General features: G+C 41.5%; 1 protein-coding gene across 8 annotated transcripts in view; it reads left to right on the plus strand.

Annotated features, from left to right (window-relative positions):
• klhl29 (kelch-like family member 29) overlaps positions 1-19,742 on the plus strand; it is a 380,738-nt gene that overhangs the window by 132,693 nt on the left and 228,303 nt on the right. For all 8 annotated transcript variants that reach the window (XM_088089183.1, XM_088089186.1, XM_042503866.2 and 5 more), the window contains one exon: positions 4,898-5,209. In XM_088089183.1, coding sequence (XP_087945309.1) covers positions 4,937-5,209 — 273 coding nt within the window. In that variant the 5' untranslated portion in view covers positions 4,898-4,936. The remainder of the gene's footprint in view (positions 1-4,897; positions 5,210-19,742) is intronic.

Genomic DNA, 19,742 nt, shown 5'->3' on the forward strand with positions numbered 1-19,742 from the left:
ACACTCCTCTTCAGAACCTTTTTACTCATGAATGAACACTTACTACATAAAAAGTTAATTATGACATCATCTCCTGATGTAATGATAATAGTAATCAAAAGCAATTACAGGAAATAACCTTAGCACAGGCACCTTTGGGGCGGCTATGGCTCAGAGCGGGTTGCCCAATAATTGGAAGACTGGCAGCTCAAACCCCGGGTCCTTCAGTCCACATGTCAAAGCATGTTTGGTCAAGATATTGAACCCCAAATTGCTCCTGATAATGTTTTTCAGGGCCGATATGATGCTGATTATTAATAGTAAATGAGACCGATAACTCATATTTGGCACCAATATGCATTTACAACAATGAAAATCATTCTGTCAGTATTTGGAATATAACAAACTCCAACACAAACCTTTGTTTAAATGCCTTTAGCAAAAAATCAAACCTGAAATGTTCAACATCACATACAGCAAGTTCCACCAGATTTTTTTCAGAGTCAAGTGAAAATTGAAATAAAAAATGAATTAAAAAAAAAACTTCCTGAGGGTTTTCCAAAGTAAAAGTTCCTCCCATGCAGATACTTTTTTTGTACTAAATTAATAAATAAATTAATTTTACCTGTAATCATTAAAATAAAACGCTAATACAAATATTCAGCAAAATGGCCAACATCTGCCCCGATAATCAACCAGGCCAATAATCTGTCGACCCCTTGTGTGAACCACCCTTAGCCGGTCTGACCCTTAACCATACCTCAGCTGTAGAGGTAGCAGAAAAGAAAATGCAGCCACCTATTTTGGCATTTATGTACAAGAACTTGACTTAGAAAACCTCCTGAGATGATACTTACATAACCAAGAAATTTCTTGTTGTCTCTCTCTGTTTTATCTGTGTTCTCCTTTATTAGAAATAGGAACAACACATTTAGGGGAGGAAGATGGAATAATAGTTTGGTGCAGGATTAAATCCCCAAACTTCTCATATTGATACCACTAAGCCACCACGATATTTAAAACATTCGAAGTGGAAACACACATGTACTTTACTTATTTTTCGCTTTTGTGGAGCTGTATACTTCAGCCTAACTGAAGGTTATCCCACAAAGCTCTCCTCTGTGATCTCTTTCAGACTCACTTTAATACCTTTTCTGCATAATCTAATGCGTCTTCAGTGCGCCCTTGTTCCTGAAGTTTACCAGAAGACGAAAACCCGTCAAGTTTCTGGTAAATCAAAGAAAAATGTCTAGACTCAGTGGATGCACAATGGCGTGTATCCACTCCACGTCTAAAAAGGATTGGTAAGAATAAAAACGCAAATGCACTCTGCCCCCAATTCTAACTATTGTGGAGATAATGTTCCTTTTTTTAATTTTATTTTTCGCTCCTCTTCCTGTTTTTATGTGGAGGAATTTTCTGCCTGCCCTCTTATTTCTCAGCCGAGGTGTGGAGCGCCAGCGATAAGAGAATATTACCTGGCACTAACTCTGCCATTGTTCCAGCCGACCAGCACCTTGTTACTCTCTCTGTCTCAAAACATTTTTTAGAGATAATACAAGCTTATTCTGGTGGAAAATGTGAGGCTGTTAAAAGGGGTTACTGCAGAGAGGGAGAAAAGATTATTGCAGAGAGAGCGAGGAAGAAAGCGCGAGAGTGTTGTCCCGCAGCTTTTAGCAGGTCCGTGTGGCTCTATCGCCGCGGATCAGCCTGCTGTATTTGGACGGAGCAGACTTTGTATGAAAGAGAAATAAATGAGAGAGAGGCAGCACAATGCATGATGGAGAAAGAATGAAACAAAGCACAACGGAGACAGACATAAAGGAGGAAGGAGTGAGTGTTTTAGCGGGTAAATGAATGGAGGGTCACAGCAGCTGAGGATACAGCGGGGCCAGTGCTCCCACCGCAGGCTGAGCCGTGTATCACTTTTATCAAAGATTTCTTTAAAAACTCAGATTTCCAACAGACACTCACATACTACGCTGGAGTTTTGAACATATGTGTTCTCATTACATCCAAAAAAACAGTAAAACAGTAAAAACGGTACAATCTCGACAGTCTGAAGGATCTACTCGCGGTTCCAACAGCGCAAGGAAAGTTGGATTTAACCCTCTGAAACCTGAGAAAATTGACGTGATTCCATTCAAGAACATAAGAAGAAGGCAATGAGAAATTTCACAAGAAATTACCCAAAATATTGCTCAGAAATTACCTGAAAATTGCCTGGAAATTTACAAAACAAAAGAAAAAAATAAGAAAAAACAAACAGGGAAATGACCTGACCCCTAAAGAAGCACTAAAATAGATTTTTTATCCTTTTATTTTTTATCCGTAACATAATTTATTTATCTATTATGTAATTTTAAATGCAGAATTATAATAAATGAATAAATAACAATTCATAACCATGTTCAGTATTTTTTTTCTTTTAAACTTTCTAATAATATTCTCTCTCTCTCTTTGTTACTTGCTTCTTCTTCTTTGTCACATTTTACTAATTTCTTGCAATTTGCAGGGACATTTCTTGACAAGTTGCTCATTGCCTTTTTGACAAGTTTTCAGAATAAATCAAACTAATCTGCTCTGGTTCATCATTTCTGGATCTCAGTAACATCCGGAGAATCTCAACCAGATTTTAGTGCTGATCGCAACACAGCGTAACGGGAGGTTCACGCTGAAGTTGAAAAATTTCAACTTGCTTGATGGATGCGAAGACATGAATTTCATTTTTTCGTGTCCTCTGCATCCACAACATTCGCGTCTATTCGCATCTTTGCATTGACCTGTGCACAAACACTAATACCGCGTTCGGGGCAAGTCTCAAGTCCTCAGATTTGCGACTCAAGACTGACTTGAGTCATGTGACTTGAGTCCTCCAAATCTGCCTCCGAGCATCCTGTCCAGAAATAACATTTGTTCCAGTATCCTGATCTGTGTGATGTCAATGTAAGAGGCATTCTGCAAATTGTTTTTAAAAAATAGTTCTTTGAGATTTTATAAAGCAACATCGGAAAAAAAAGGTTTCTAAAATCCCTCTTCCCAGGTTTAAGCATACAGTATTTTAGACTTTTGCAAGATTGATTTTAGACGTTTTAATACAGATAAAGGCTGTACTTTTAGGTTAATAAATTCAGTACCTTTTAAGACTTTTACGGATCTGCAGGAGCACTGTGTGCTGCCTCTGTACACACACACACACACACACACACACACACACACACAGAGATACACACAGAGAAGCTGGCAGTTCAAGACTCCTCTGTGAGGCAAAAAGCAGCGTGACAGACCCCAGCGTGAAGAATAAAGACCTATCATCCGCTGTCATTCTCTCCTTACAGACCAGGGGATTTTGCATGGGGCTTGCTGAACCTGGTTTGAGGTTGTTATTTATTTATTTCATCTGTTATCAAGGGCTCGGGAAGCATAACGCGCCTTTGGTGAGGCGGAGTACAATGCGCCGCAAACCCCCTCAGTGATGGATCTCACTTCTCAGATCCTGTGCTGCTTTGATTTATGATATAATACTGATGCGCTGCTCATGGTACACAACAGCGCCATGCCCCATACTGATGTAATTCCAGCTCACTGTCGCCTCTCAGCCTATCGCAGCCCGCTGTGCTTGAAAAGGGGAGAATCCTCAAATGCTCTTCAAGGGCAATCTGATTGAATTAACCAGCCATTAGATGTATGAGATGAGCTGTAATTGCGGGGGTATTTATCTATTCAGATGAATGAGTTTCGACCGCAAGGTCATGATAGTGCTGCGCCGTGCTCGGAGCGACTTGACTGAGCGTGCACCTGTTTGTGTCGCGCCTGGCCGTATTGCTTTAACCTCTCCTCGACGAGCCTAGGTGCCTCCCTGCTAACAAATTTAGCTCCTCATGGCATTGGCACTGATGGTGTTTTTTATAGACCTGCTTAGCAGCGCTCATTTCTCTCCCTCTCGTCGCAGCGCTCGTTAATGACTGGGAGAATAGGAATTAGAGGCAACAAATGAGCCGCAGTGTGTTCGTGTCAGTCAGGTGCATTGGGAGCAGATGCTGTGAGCATTTACACCTCCGTGTCAACATGTTCTCTCAATTCACTCTGTGTCTCGCTCTTTCTTTGTCCCCCAGTCTGTGAAACCTTCACTTTGAAGCCTTTTTTTACTCAGAAATCAGACCACACGGCTGCTTCTTTGTGCAATCTTTGCATTTTCACACAGAAACAAGCAAAGGCGCCATCATGTCGCTCCTGTGTGTTATTTTAAGACAGCATGCCGGCATCGTGAAACCAAAAGATGCATGACGTTTAACACGACAGGATCACCCAGCCCCCACCCCAACAAGCCCGCATGACTATAACTAAGTACATCTACATCCTTAAGTTAAAATTTACTCCACTACATTTCAGAGGGTACTATTGTACTTTTTGCTTCACTACATTTATCTGACATATTTTACAAGTTAATATTTGTGCATTAAAACATAAGAATGTGTTTGTTGTAATGTATGGTTATTAAACTACTGAAAAGTTTATACAAGTACAGCTGAGATGATAAGTATATTAATCAATTAGCTGAGAGCAAATTATTTGAAATTTTCTAATAATTTGGGGTTTGGAAGATTGGGGTTTTTGTTGTTTTGTTGTTTTGTTTTGGGGTTTTTACATTGTTGACTTTTTGTGTTTTTTGTTTTTTGTTCATAATTAAAATTGATAATTTATTTTTAATTAATTCAAAAGATTTTTCTACATTGCATACTTTTACTTTTAATACCTCAATTGCATTTTACTGATGGTACTAAGCACGACTTGTAGCACAGTATCTTCGCAGTGCGGTATTAGTACTTTTACTTAAGTAAAAGATCTGAGTACTTCCTCTACAACTGCATATAAATAAATAAAACAAAATGTCTGTCTCTCTTTCTGTTTCCTGCAGGCCTGCCCCCGTTGTTCCCTCTGAGAGGAAGAGGAAGTGATGTCACGCCACCACCACCGCTTTGAGAGGGACTACCGGGGACCCTGGGAGCGGAGAGACATCCGTCCTTCTGGCCTCCACAATGGAGGAGCCAATCATAGCTGTGCCTCTGCCGTCGTCAATGGCAACAACCGTCCGGGGCTCCTTCCCCTCCCGGTCATCCCCTCTCTCCTCCCGACCCCGGTTACAGTTGCCGTGACAACGTCGAGTGGCGACATAGCGGTCAAGCGAGGCATCACGGCGGCGGGATCAGTGGCTTCCGCTTCTGCCAAGGTAAGAGGCTCGATGCCTGCTTCCCTCCCGGAAAAAACAGTTTCCTGCTCCGTCAAGTTTCTTTCTAGTCTTCGTCTCTTTGTGTGTCGACTTTTTAATCTGTGAAGGCTCCCCAACTGGACATAATCTCCAACTTTCCTGTGTGTTTTGAGGCTTTCCAGCTTCCCTTCCTCTCTCTCTGTCTTCCAGTTTTCATCTCTCACTTTCTCCAAATGTTTCTGCGCTGTCCAACTCTCTGGCACGCCTGTCTTCATGGTTCAACTGTCTCAGCTCTTCAAGCCCCTCCGTCTCTCTCCCCCTCTCTCTCTGCTGCCTCCTGCACTCTCCACCCTTATCCCTCACTCCGGTCCTGCTGCTCTCTCTCTGCACTCTCTCCGTCCAGTGCCCCGTTCTTGCCAAACCATTTTCCTTCCATCTTCATTTTCTCTCTCTGCCAAATGGCAGGCTTGTCCTGCCTTTGCCTCCTTGGTAATTTTCTTCTTTCATTATGGAAATGACCTCTGACAGCGGCTCAAATGGGTGCTGCTGTCAGAAGTGATGGCTGGAGGTGGTGCTTTTCTTAACAAGCAAACAAACAAAAAAGGGACTGCATCATTATGTGAGCTGAGTAATATCATGGATTTTAAAAAAAGAAGCTTATTTCTCTAACAGCTGCTCATTTCCCATTTCAAACTCCTTCTTTCTTAAAGGGTATTTTCCAAACTGGACCCTATTTTCCATGTTTTTGTGTCTAAGTGACTAATTGGAACAACAATTTTTGGTGGTGGTCCAGTACTGAGCAAGACCGCCGCAGCCAGCAGCAGCAACATTCAGTATGAGTGCTTGTTTTTGCCACTGACAGGCTCAGAGTGTCATTTTAAGTGTCTGACAACATGATGGAAAGGATCCCTATAGACACAAAAAACATGTTTGTCTTTACCTTTCGCTCGATCTGGTGAGTGTCCAAGTGTCGCTCATAAAGTGAACATGCAGTTAACGTCCACTAAAAGTGCTTGCCACCGACAGGCTCGGATTGTTATCCTAAATGTCTGCCATTATTGAAAGGATCCCCACAGAGATAGGTAATTTCTTTAAAGAGTTTTATCCTCTTTGTATAACTAGAAACGGAAGGAAATTGCCGTCACCACACCTACCAGGCTCCATTTAATAATCTGTCATTTTAGAGTGTAAAGAGCATATTTTCACATCTGACTGTGGAAATTAAGTGTTTATTTCATCCTGACTGGAGTTGGTGATTTTGGTAACAGTGGGAAGACTGAGGTGCTCACGGTTTCAGTAAAATTAACTGAAATATTGAATTGTGGAGAATCTACCGAGCTAACATTGTGTGTAGCATGTCCATATTGACAAAAGTTTAAATGCATCTTGTATTGTAAGCCGCTGGATAAGGTTATCTCTAGCAGGTAGCCAACAACCAGGTTTTATACATCCAAAGAACTTCTATAAAAACAAACTGCATGGTAACCACACCGGGATACAAGTCGAGACGGCCTTTATTTGTCAAAACGTGTTGCCACACCGGTTAGTAAAAGGGTAAGGACATTTAATTAGGACCAGGCTTTTATTTGAAGTTTTATGGCATATTCCTAGTTTGCTATATATCATATTTGTGTACCTTACTCAGAAAGCTGCAGCTTGGAAATGTCTGAGCAGTGAAGCCGAGAGCCGAACAGTTTGTGTTCTCCACCCCCTCGTCCAGGGATTCGCTCGCTATCTGGCTGTCAGCAGCGTGTGAAGAGAGGGGCCTTTACCAAAAAAGAGTTAGACATTTCAGCCTCTCCCCAGCCTCTGCTTCCATGGATACCATTCATCTTCTCTCGGCACTCCTCCTCACTATCAGATCATTTGCTTTAATTTGAACTTCACAAGACACATCTGGGCTCTTTCTCGCCCTCCCTCCCCGGCACCTTCTGGAGGACTCTCGGTGGGGCCTTGCTCTCTAAGAGTCGAGGTAAACAATGCTCTGGTAATTTAGCCCCTAAGTGCACATCATTAGATACCCTGCTGAATGCACTGACCACAGACACAGTAAATCTGCTCTGGCACCGCATCGGCCCCTCCTTTTGTGGGGCTGAATAATTACATACATCCTGACAAAGTCTCGCCAACTCCCACCGTGGCCATTGTCATCACTCAATGGCTGCCAGAGCAATTAGGTGCTTTGCCTTGCGCGCGAGTGCTCGTTTGTTTAAAGGTACAGTATATGTGGGAACGTGTGCGGCGACATAATGCAGATCCCTCCCTGGATGCCACTCTGTTAGCTTCATTCAGGGATTTACCTTTTTTCACTCTGTCTCGCCTTTGACAGTCCTTTGTAAGGCGGGCAACAGAGACCAGGAACGTTTAAAAAGGGAAATACCCAGAGTCCGGGCGCTGCTTTAATTACGGCCTAGAAAAGATACAGGGGCCTCAAGAGCTGGCCAACGCCATAGGAGCCTGTCTTTCTGTCCTCTTAGCTGTCTGCTGTCCTCACTTGCTCTCTCTCTTTCTCTGTCATCTTCGATCAAAGCTGCGGGGGTCACAAAGAGTCTGATGGACGGATGCAGCTCTCTCTCTCCGTGGTCCCTGTGTCTCTGCTCTGTCCATGGCTCCACTAAAAAGCTGACAGGCCGTTATTGATCTCCACTGTTTGGAGACTCTCTCTTTATAAACACTGAAGCCCAAGTGGGGACATGTTCCAATAGCAGTGGTGGACAGCAACAAAGTACATTTACTTGAGTATTGTACTTAAGGACATTTTATGAGCATCTGTACTTTACTTGAGTGGATTTTTTTTTGTTTTTGAACGTATTTTTATGATCTCATGGTCTCATTAACTACTAATAAACAGTATCTGTCGACCCCTACCCTCATTACTCATTACATTTGCTTTTTTTTTTCTTTTCTAAAATGCAAAAGTCCATAAAGTTCTGTGTGTGGTTTGTTTGTCGAAGTGTACTTCTGTATGCACTGCTCAGATTTGGTAGGTCATGGGTAGAGACCAGGGATGTAACAGTACGTTTTAACAATGATACACTGCGTGTTACGATACATGATTGGCAATATGATACAAGAACGACATTGGCTTATTTATAGCGATTCAATGTCAAGAAATCAATATAGTAACTTTTTTGCCGAAAGGAGGTAAAACAATGTAAAAGCACAATACGCTGAACAACACAAACATTCAGTGCAAGGCCCTTTACTTTATGTGTGTTACATAAAAACCTGAATACTGGAAAGTAGAGGTCAGGATTCAGCATTTTTCTGCAAAAAGATCAGAAATAAATCAACAAAATAAGTTCACACAACATTGAAATGGCAAACTGTCATTGTATTTGATCTCGTATTTACATATTTTGCAGACATTTAGCATTTTATTTAGAACGACAAAAGCCAAAATATGTCCAAACCTTGGACCGTATATGCGTGATCCGCCGTTTTCTGAAGCAACAGCACTCAGCTGACACATATGTGACTGTGATGTTACAGTCATTTCCTGGTAGCAGTGTCCAATCAGAGCAGACGGGGCTTTTTGGGATGATGTTTTAAAGAAACAGGTGCTTAATCGTAGTGTTTACAGAGTAAATACAGGTATATTCAAGCAAACGGTATGGGAAAAATAATAGCTTTTATGAACACTGACACCATGTAAACATGTTCCAGTGGAAACTTAGATAACAAGTATGAACATGAAATGAGTATAATCTGGGACCTTTGATATAAATTGGGACACAGAGCAGACGTATTGTTTTACTTTGGTGTTTTTTGTGGTCTGTCATAAATCATCCGTCTTCATGTGGTCTGCTTCAGCTTTAATGCTCAAGTTAAGAGATATAAGGTTGCCGTGATAGTGCTGTGTGTGCGTGCACGTGCGTAGGTGCGGTTGTGTGTAGGACAAATGCTGAGAGTTGAAAAGTACCATCTGTTCATATCGTCCATCCTGATGTAACGCTAACCACATGGAACAGTAGACTGTAGTTAATTTAGAGCTGCTCTTTGTTATCCCCTGCAGGTTCTTTAATTAATTTCTATGTATTTTTGCGCAGTTGTCATGGATGTATAGTCACTGCACACATGTTGTTAATGTAACACAACTGTGTCTGCGTCCTGCCTGTAAACAGGACTTTAATATGTCAGCGGAAAATCCAGTTTCATTTTTCATGCTATTATACTTTTTCTAAGAGATACTGTGATCTGTTTTCTCAGAGTATCAATTCTACTCAATTTAGGAGGTAATAATTAAATGGAGTTTTTCAAAAGAAGTAATTGCTACATTGCAGCTTATTGGATTCACAAAATTGAAAAGCACTTTTCTGTCCAGCTTTCTAGCCAGCATGGCAGCAGCTAAGAAAACTAATGACAGATCTACAGTGAATAAACCAAAATGTTGCTATGATGTGATTTATTTTCCCACTGGTTGGCCTATGGCTACTTATAATATGTTTGGGCCATAGAGTGTATAAAAATGATTGAAGTAGCCTGTATGATTTTGGGGGCTGTTTTGGGGGATTTTTGCAGCCTGAAATGCCTGATTTCACAGCAGCTTTTCTAAAAAAAAAAAAAAGTCATGCATGTTGCAGTGGTTATAAATGTTTTTTGTTGTTGTTTGTTTGTTTATTTTTTTTGCAATCAAATTTTGGGGGTGTAGTAAAAGTGTCAAAAATAGTTGTGATATTGTCATGGAACAAAACTTATAATTTTGAGTTTAATGTTGTGTTTCCCATAACATCAGAATCTATATTTGAGGATTGTAGGCTTGGGGGCATCAACTGTTAGATGTTTGATGCGGCACTGAAGGACCGTCCCTGTGAAAGGGGAAACCAGGCTGTTAGGCAGCTGTGGCTCAGTAGGTAGAGTGGGTCGTCCACTAATCAGAAGGTTGGCTGTTCGACACGTAATACACATTTCAAAGTATCCTTGGGCAAGATACTGAGCTCCAGATTGCTCCTGAAGGCTTTTCCATCAGTGTATGAGTGCATATGAGTGCTAAAAAACTGAGTAGCAGGTGGCACCTTGTACGGGAGCCTCGGCCACTAGTGTGTGTGTGTGTGTGTGTGTGTGTGTGTGTGTGGGTGTGTGTGTGTGTGTGTGTGTGTGTGTGTGTGTGTGTGTGTGTGTGTGTGGGTGTATGTGAATGTTAGTGTAAATGCACTTTGAGTGGTCAAACAACTAGAAAGATGCTTTACAAGTGCAGGTCCACTTACCATTTATTAATATCACACCTACAGCAAAGCTACATGACTAAACAGCATAAATACATAACCACATAGTAACGTTAGCAGCGTGATGCTAACAGTTGATGCTGTTGTGTCTGTGACTCCTGATACAGAGCCCTGGTCCCGCAGCAGCAGCCTCCTGAGTGACAGACAGATAGAGAGGTTGAGCAGATCAATACGCTGCATGCAGCTCTACTAGAAATCAGTATTTTACTGATTTTAAACATAGACTGTATATAAAGATGAACTACACGTCCCCACTTACCCCCGCAATGCTCAAGTGAAGCTAAAATATCCAGAATATGGCCTGTCACTCAAAGCAGCCACATCCTGAATCATGTGCAACTTTAAGCCTTAATAACGTGAAGAAGTGAGTTATACAGAAATTCATCCCCGATACAGTTGTCATAAATGTTGAAATCAGCTATAGAAACCAAAACTGTTTTTGTACCAGACTGTAAACGTGTTGATTTCTGCTGTAAAGTTGGTCATTTTAACATGGGTGTCTATAGAGATTGACTCATTTTTGGAGCTAGCCTCAAGCGGCCATTAGAGGAACTGCAGTTTTTGGGCAGCTCCCCGTTGGCTTCATTTTACAGCCCAAAGGGTCACTGCTTCATATAAGTGTGCAGAAAAACATCTTTGACTATATAACCCATAAACCTACAGTATGTACAGTGATTTCACCCTGCTTATTAAAAAAACCCTACCGTTCAGACACCTTCGAAGCTGTGTTATTTTTTTAAATAGCACATAGTTAATCAGTGTCATCAATGTCAGTGTGCCACCAATATCACTGAAAACTTTTTTAAACTGTTAAAGGCAGAGCTCTGTCTGCAGTTACCTGTCGTTCACAGCCAGAGATTCAAACAATGATGCACAGCAGGCTCATTCACGTTCTGGTAAACATTTTGTAAAAAATCTTTGCTGGGTTAAATGTTTGTATAATAATGTTACAGCTTGTTATTTAGTGTTCGTCTCAGGGTTTAAACGTGGGTCAAAGCTGGAGTTTGTATCTGATAACAGATGATATTACTCAGACTGTATCCTCCATAGAAAGCCCTCTGAAATGTGCGTTTCCCTGCTTGGTCTAATCCTTTAATATTAAAGTCTTAATCCATCCTCCCCTGATGTTTAATAGCAGCAGAGCTGGAATTTGTGTTTCTTTACCAATCCTTAAAAAACACAAATCAAATTATAAACAGTTACATATTGATCTAAAGAACAGAACAAACTAATAACGTTGTTTGTGTGGGACTTTTTGCTTATAGGCTTATGTTGATCCAGTCATCTCATTAATTCCTCTGTTGAATTTTTCTGACCTACAGAGCCGAGTGAGCTTTTCCTCGAGCCTTTAGCCATCTCATTAGTTTCATGTTGTTGGAAACAAAAAAGTAAGTTAGTTCTGTGTCTGTGGTATTCTGGTCAGGTAGCTGTAGTACTGTGGTGCAGTCAGGCTCTCCAGATGAAGTTTTTGTAGTGAGTGAGTTTTGTAGTATTTTGACAATATTACTTTTCTAAGTTTTTGTACAAATCACAATAATATTTTTTTTTTCTTTGGCAACTTTCTTTGTTTCAAATCACCTTCTGCGGCTTGTTTATTTGGTGTGTGCAGAGCAGAACCTGAAGAAAGCATTTCTACCTCTAAAAAGTAATGGTCTTGAGTACTTAAGTCAGTCAGGAGCAGTAATGTTTGTTTTCTGGTGTATTTTTGGCATCATATTAGGCTGGTTTTTATTTGACCACAAGCATTTAAGCTTACAGTAACTTTGCACGCAATAGTCCACCTTCCACCTTCTTTTCTTCTTCTTCCTACAGAGACTGTGCCCTTTGCATGTATTTAAAGATTTTCTACTTGTGTTTCTGTGTTCAATTTGTTCCCGGGCACAGTCAGATAAGGTCTGGACTTTAGTAACCAGGTATCAAACCATAAACAGCAAGCATCCAAGTGAAAGCTACAAAAATCGTGAACCCGGCACTGAAAAAATGTGAATAAAGCAAAAAGGAGTAAATCTGCTTTAACTTTAACTTTTCTAGCAATAATGTTTACAAATAGTAATTGACAATTTCTGTATATTGCCAGAAATTAAATGCTGAAAAAGGGAACTTTTCAACATTATCTTAAATTGCTTTTGACATGTTAACACCTGCTTATTGCAGTATGAGAGAGAGAGAGAGAGAGGCTGATAATCGGTCGATCCCTAATATTTACCTTTAGTTCAGTTTATGAAAACAAGTAGTGTTACTCCAGCTTCAGATACAATACCTACTGCTGTTTGATCTTTTATAATCTATATAACCTGCTGCTGGCAGTCTATTAAAGCAGTTTCCCTGCTGGCAAGGCCAAATAAAGTGTGCTGTTCCACTGAGCACGTCTCGACACGAACCGCATCCCATGACAGTTGTCACCACCTGGCAGAGATTCTTTTACAGTAAGTGGATATTCCCAACGCATATGTTTGAAAGCCACTGTCGTCTGCATGTTGAATACATTGTAGATTCATGCTTTTTATATTTTTGAAACATGTTTTTGATTTTTCACAAGTCCTTTGAGGTCAGTTAAGCATCATCTGGAGAAAAACAAAAATCCTGAACTCCAGACTTTGACAGCACCAATCAATAGAGCCTCGTTTTGAGACAAAGTCACACATTGTGTGTTTTTGGTCATTGATTTGAGCCAGGTCAGCCCGCCAATGGATTGAAGCAGGCCTCATACTGTGGCCAACGCAACATGGCATCCAGAGAACAGCAGGTGTCACGGCCTCACTCTGACACAATCAAAAAAAGAAAGAAAACACACAAAAAGCATGTCTCCTCTGTGAGTGATTTCTTCTTTTTTTAATATTACTACATTCAGACTGAGGCATGTGTGTTATTTCGCTAACGGTTACGAGGCAAACAAAGTACGATGCAATACATTTTGTCAGCTATGAAACATTTTTAAAGCAGAAACAGTGTTGACAGACAGGGTGGTATGACCGTGCATCACTTCTGTAGTGCATTAACAGTGTTTTTTCTTCGGGGGCCTTTAAATCAGGAAAACTTCTGCAGCAGAGACAATCAACACGCTTTGCTTGGGGGCCACTTTTAGAAAAATGACAAGAGACCAGGGGCCAGTCGCAGCAGCCTCATACAGGTTTCTAAGACTTTAGCTTGCTTATCGGATTTCCAGGTGTTTCTTTGATTTAAGGACGTTTTTAAAATTTGGGGAATTTTCAAGGATTGTAGGATGTTTTAAGGATTTTGGAATATTTCTGGGATTTTAGGACATTTTGGGATTTTAGGACTTTTCACAGATTTTAGGAGATCACTAGGATTTTAGGACATTTTTTGGATTTTAGGATGTTTTTCCCATTTTATGACATTTCCCTTTTTTGGACATTACTAGGATTTTAGGACATTTCTTGGATTTTAGGATTTTTTTTCCCATTTTAGGAGATGTCTAGGATTTTAGTTCATTTTTCCGATTAAAGCACATCTCATGGATTCTCGGACTTTCAAGGATTTTAAAACTTTTCTCAGATTTAAGGACATTTTTTGGATTTTTGAGAATTAGAGGCTTAGCTAGGACCTCTGTTTTATGGATAAACAAGCTCTATTTTGGTGATATTTTATGCACCCTGGCACCTTATGTACAAAAAAAGTACAAAAACAGTTTTCTTTTTGAATTAGAAAAGTGTTGGGGGCCAGGTTTGACCCTCACACCGTAAGTTGGTATCAGTGCTCTATGTGAGCATCGCTGATGTGTCAGCGATCCCTGGAAGAATAGAATCTGAATCACTGATCATGGAGGCTGAGGCTAAAAAGGCAAAGGCGTCTCTTTGAAAACTGGCATAACCTTGTGACGAGCTGCTGTGAAATGTATCGAATATGAGATGATTAAAGTTTAAGAAGGCGCACGCTGGGGAAGCTGGATGAGGGAGACAGAACGGAGACGGGTGGGGGAGGCGAGTCGGCAGCGGAGAGCCGCTTTTGAATTAGCTTCTGATAAGAGAGGGAACTACAATTGTTCTATCAAATAGTGAAACTCTTATCATCTGGAAAAGATGAAACTTTACATTTCCAAAGCAGACACACTCAGCACGGGGTCTTATAGAAAACCCAGATACCTTACGAGGAAAGCCAAGAACACCAAACATAGCTGGAGGAAAAAATTATTGCTTAGCAGCTTGACGCCTACATTTTTTGACTTTATACTGATGGACATAAATTGACGCCGCATCCAATTAGATTATATCATTCAGAACGTTAATACTACACTGGAAATCTTAATGCGGATGTGTTACTGTCAAGGATGGAGGATATTGTGTTGTTCTTTTATTCCTGACATTTTCCCTTCAATTGAAATTCAAAATATATACACTCCAAAATTCCCCTTAAATACTAAGTAGCTCAGGCTTTCTGAGGTGCCTTTATCTCTCTCTGAGGAGCAGGAAGGTAAACAATCTTCACACTCTGCTGCCTGGATTTGATTTATTAGCTTCTACTGTATGTGTTGTCATCTTATCACAGACTCGCTGCGTGCCATTTGCATTCACGGTGAAAATGTCACAAAAATCTCAGCTCTCGGAAGACGAGAGTCCTCAGAAGTCGACCAAAAACTGATTGATGAGGAACACTTTTTTTCACCAGCACGGCTTTCATTTGTTATCCCGACGCCATCGTGTAAAACCTGAAGGCTTTTTCCTGGGTGACTAGATGTCTCTTTATCTGATTCTCAGTGTTTGAACAGTTATGCAATTTCAAATATGTGGAGCCAGGGGTCTGTTGCACATTTTGTTCTCTGTAAGTGGTTAAGTGGCGCGTGTGTCGGAGTGTGTTTTAGCGCTAAAAGTCAGCTCGTCTGACACTGAAGCCGAGACGAACCTGTCAGCTCTCTCCGCTTTGTCCGTCCAGGCTAAAATGTCAGTTTGGATAAAGACAGCCTTCAGTGGGTATGCAGAGCGCCGCCCTCAAGTATTAGACATGCCAGTATTAAAAATGTCACTTCCTCTTTTGCTTTGTCTGATTGGATTTTTCCTCGCTGAGAAAACCGGATTTGAATCCCTGGCACAGGACTGTAAAGTCTGCCGTCCGGAGGACACTCATAGCTTCTATGGTTAGATGCATGAATCGATTACTGAACGGGCCCAAAATGTCAGGTGCCCCCCAAACCTCACCTGCAAAATGTCACTCAAATTAACATATACCGACCAGCGAGTCTCAAAATGACTCAGAAAGCAGGCATCCAGTAGCTCAGCGGTAAAGCAGGCACCTCATATACTGAGGCTGTCACCTCGCTGCAGCAGCTGCAGGTTCGACTCTAAACTTTGGCCCTCTGCTGCATGTCTTCCCCCAAATCTCCCCCTTTCACGCTTGAGCTGTCCTATCAAATAAATGCAAAATGCCAAAAGACATTTTTTTTTATTTTCTAAATGACAAAATACCCTTAAAGAGCCAAATTAAATGACTATAAAGACACCAAAACAGCAAAATTACAAAAAGCAGCTACAATTACACACAGAAAGACCACAAAGAGATGCAAAGAAACTGCATCAGAGACAAAAATTTCAGACAGAAAACAAATAAAAATAGACAGAAAATGACTACAGAACACACAAAATTACCTCAGACAAAAAAAAAGACACAAAACAACTACAGAGAAACACAAAATAATTAGAAAAACACACAAAAATACCTCAAAGAGACACTACATGACCACATAAAGACACAAAATGCCTTCAAAGATACACAAAATAACAATATAGAGACAGAGAATATCTACAAAGAGACACAAGACAACTACAGAGCGACAAAAATGCCCTCACACACACAAAATAACTTCAAAGACACAAAATGCCCTGAAAGATTCACAAGTAACCACATAGAGACACAAAATGCCTTCAAAGATACACGTAAGTGACCAGATGGAGACACAAAATTCTACAAAACAACCACAAAGTTAAAAAAAACAACAAAAAAACCCACAGAGAGACATGAAATGGCTTAAAAGAGACAGAACAACAGAAAAATCACACAAATTAACTCAGAAAGACAAGTCATCTCTTGTTTAGAAGAGGTGGTGGGGCCTTCATCATTTCGGTGCCCAGGGGCCCCATTATCTCATAATCCGTCCATGGTTGGATGCGTACACCTGATTTTAATTGGCCTGTCGCTTTACAAACTACGCACCATAATTTTCCTACTGCGCTGTCTAACTTTCCATTAGTCATGCATTAATTCCTTATAATCATATTTTTTCCATAAACACAAACATCATGTTTGTGGACAAACAAATCCTCCATCAAGCTTCTACAACAGTGTCATTAAGACACAGCGGACCTCGAGGGAGCAGAGCGCGGATTAAGCAGCGATTTTCCTTAAGATGATTTGTGGAAAGTTTTTAACGAGAAGCGGTGATTGTGTGTTTACCGGGAGCCGTTGCACCGGGGTCTGGATGTCTCGGCACCATGTGGGGAGAATTAAAGCTTTCCACTCTGAATCAGACCAGGCCGTGCCGCAGTGATTGCTAATCAAGGACAGAGAGACGGAGCCAGACAGACGGACGGACGGGGAGCCAAACAGACAGAGAGGCAGACAGACACCTCAGTCATGAGGACTGCACACTGTCAAACTGTCAGAGGAAAGGCTGGTGAAAGAGGGAACTGTCAGACTACATTTTCTTTTTTTTTTTTTTGTTATCAGCGTTTGAAATCAGATGGATGGAAAATGGGAGTCGTGAATCTGATGACAGATTTATCGGGAATCTCACACTCTCATCGCACAGTCAGGACATCGTCATCTTTAATCGTCAGCGGAAAGAATTGACAGCCGTCTTCTTGATTTAAGAGAGAGAAAAAAATCCACACGGAAATAAAACCGTCTGCAGATGTGGGGCGATAACGGCGCGGCAGGTCAGAGGATAGGTGAAGACGAGCGTTGTCTGACATGTCAATCTCACTGTGACATGATGTTCCACAGGTTTCATCCTCATCTGGGTCCCCCACTGTGTCTGTCTGTCCTCTACAAAGGAAGGATCCCAGCTGACCTTTTGGACCAACAATGCAGCGCCACATTTTTCCATCTGTCCTCAGAGCTTCTGTGCATCTGAAGTCAAACACCAGTGAAGGAAACTGGAGACGAAGACTACCAATATGGCACAAATGCCTGTAATTTACTCTGTTTACGGCTTTTCCGGTCGATCAGAGTGCGAAAAAAATAACGTCCACTTTCAGGTCTCATTGATTCTCCCTTTACATACGGAAATAATACGTCCGTTTTAAATGTTAGAACGTCACGGTCCTCATATTTCTGCGCGTCCTTTGTGTTAAAAACATCCACTAGATCACCAAAACTCAGCTTGCTTTGTTTGGGGGGCACTTTTGCAAAATGACAGGAGGCCGGGGGCCAGTCACAGCAGCCCTGTACATGTTTTTAGGATTTTAAGACATTTCAAGGATGTAAGGACATTTCTGGGATTTTAGGATGTTTCTTGGATTTTAAGACGTTTCTGGGATTTTAGGACATTTCTAGGATTTGGGACATTTCTGGGTTTTTCAGACATTTCTAGGATTTTTGGACATTTGTGAAATTTTAAGACATTTCTAGGATTTTTGGATGTTTCAAGGGCTTTCGTGCATTTCTAGAATTTTTTGAAGTTGTGGGATTTTTGTAGGACATTTTGTTATTTTGGCATGTTTCTAAGATTTTAGAACATTTTCAGGATTTCAGGACTTTTGTAGGATTTTCGGATGCTTTTAGAATTTTTGGACGTTTCTGGGATTTTATTTTGTATTTTTGGACATGGGTGGGGTTTTAGGATATTTTAGGATTAAGCACATTTGTGGGATCTTTTTTTTTAACATTTCTATCGCTTTAGGACGTTTGTGGGATGTTTGGAAGTTTCTAGGACTTTTCTAGGACCTTTGGAAGTTGTGGGTATTTCAGGATGTTTCCAGCATATCCGGACGTTTCTAGGATTTTCATGTTCCTCTATTGCCAAATCATGCAATATATGGATTTATCACTTCCTGTCCACCATCATATCAGTCACTTGTTTACAAACAGGCTATTCTCTCTGCCTCTGCTTTCAATGCATCTGCTTCATCAGATTTTAATCCTCTTTTCAATCCTTTTGGAGAAAATAAAACACAGGCAGAGACGGGTGATTGTTCTGAAAACCACGGATATCCTAAAAATAGGAGACCTTTCAGGGTCCTGGCTTTGTGGTGGGTTTGTTCTGGTGACAGTAGGCTTTACAAAAGACTGTATGCACAGCTCTGGCAGGAGAAAATAGGATGGTCCAGGAGGGGCTTGCTCTCCTCTTTTTCTGCTGGGTTTGTGTGTGTGTGTGTGTGTGTGTGTGTGTGTGTGTGTGTGTGTGTGTGTGTGTGTGTGTGTGTGTGTGTGTGTGTGTGTGTGTGTGTGTGTGTGTGTGTGTGTGTGTGGGCGGGAATGGAAATCAGCCTCCTAAACACACCGGCTGTCTTATGAGTCTGGCTCCAAACTGACGGCCTGATGGCTCGATCTAATAAGCAGTCATTGGATATCAGATTTGAATCTCTTTTCTGCTTTGCGAAAGATGAGATGCGAGCTCCTTCTCTATTTATGTCACAATGACTCTGCAGCGCGCGATATTGAAAGAGCCGAGGAGTGTGTTGTCATCCAATACTGTACATCTGCTCGCCCCGCAGTACATAGAGATCATTGTCTCGCCGGGTCTCTGGCTGAGCAGAAAGCGACGCGTCGGCCGTCGCTACACAAACAAAGGTGTGTTTACAAAGTGCAGATTGGTCTCGGAGGTTTGCTCTGTCCCTCTGTCTCTCTGTCTCTCTGTCTGTCTGAGCTTGTCTCTTGTGCTCGGAGACGGGCTGGGAAATTAGGAGCTAACTCTCTCCGCAGCAGCTCGATGAAGATGATGAAAGTTAAGCCATGGAAACCCCTTCCCCACGTTATCACCCTGACTTTTTATCACCCTCCATCACACTTTCATTACTGTTTCTAACCAATTCTTCAGCTCGCCCCCCCGCCAACCGTCGCCGCCACCCCTCCAGCCACTTCAAACAACTTCTTGTCTTTGTCGGAGCATAGATCCTCATTCCTGCGTCAGCGTTGCCTCCCTCTGAGCGCGCTTGTGTGAAATTGGATTGCTGATCCGTTGGCGCTGAGTGGCAGAGATGTAATATGGGATAGCGGCGGCCGCATGTTCCGATGCCGGAGACAGCTGTTACAGGACGCCGCCGGATCACAGATGATGCTTGACTCCTTGTCCTCATCCCCTCAAGACTGGAAACGCTCTTGGCAAATCTCATGACAACATAAAGGAGAAAACCGCTGAACAACAAACACGGCCGGCT

Source organism: Plectropomus leopardus, chromosome 16, assembly GCF_026936395.1.
Source record: "Plectropomus leopardus strain MGB_pleo_1.0 chromosome 16, ASM2693639v1, whole genome shotgun sequence".
Lineage (NCBI taxonomy): Eukaryota > Metazoa > Chordata > Actinopteri > Perciformes > Serranidae > Plectropomus > Plectropomus leopardus.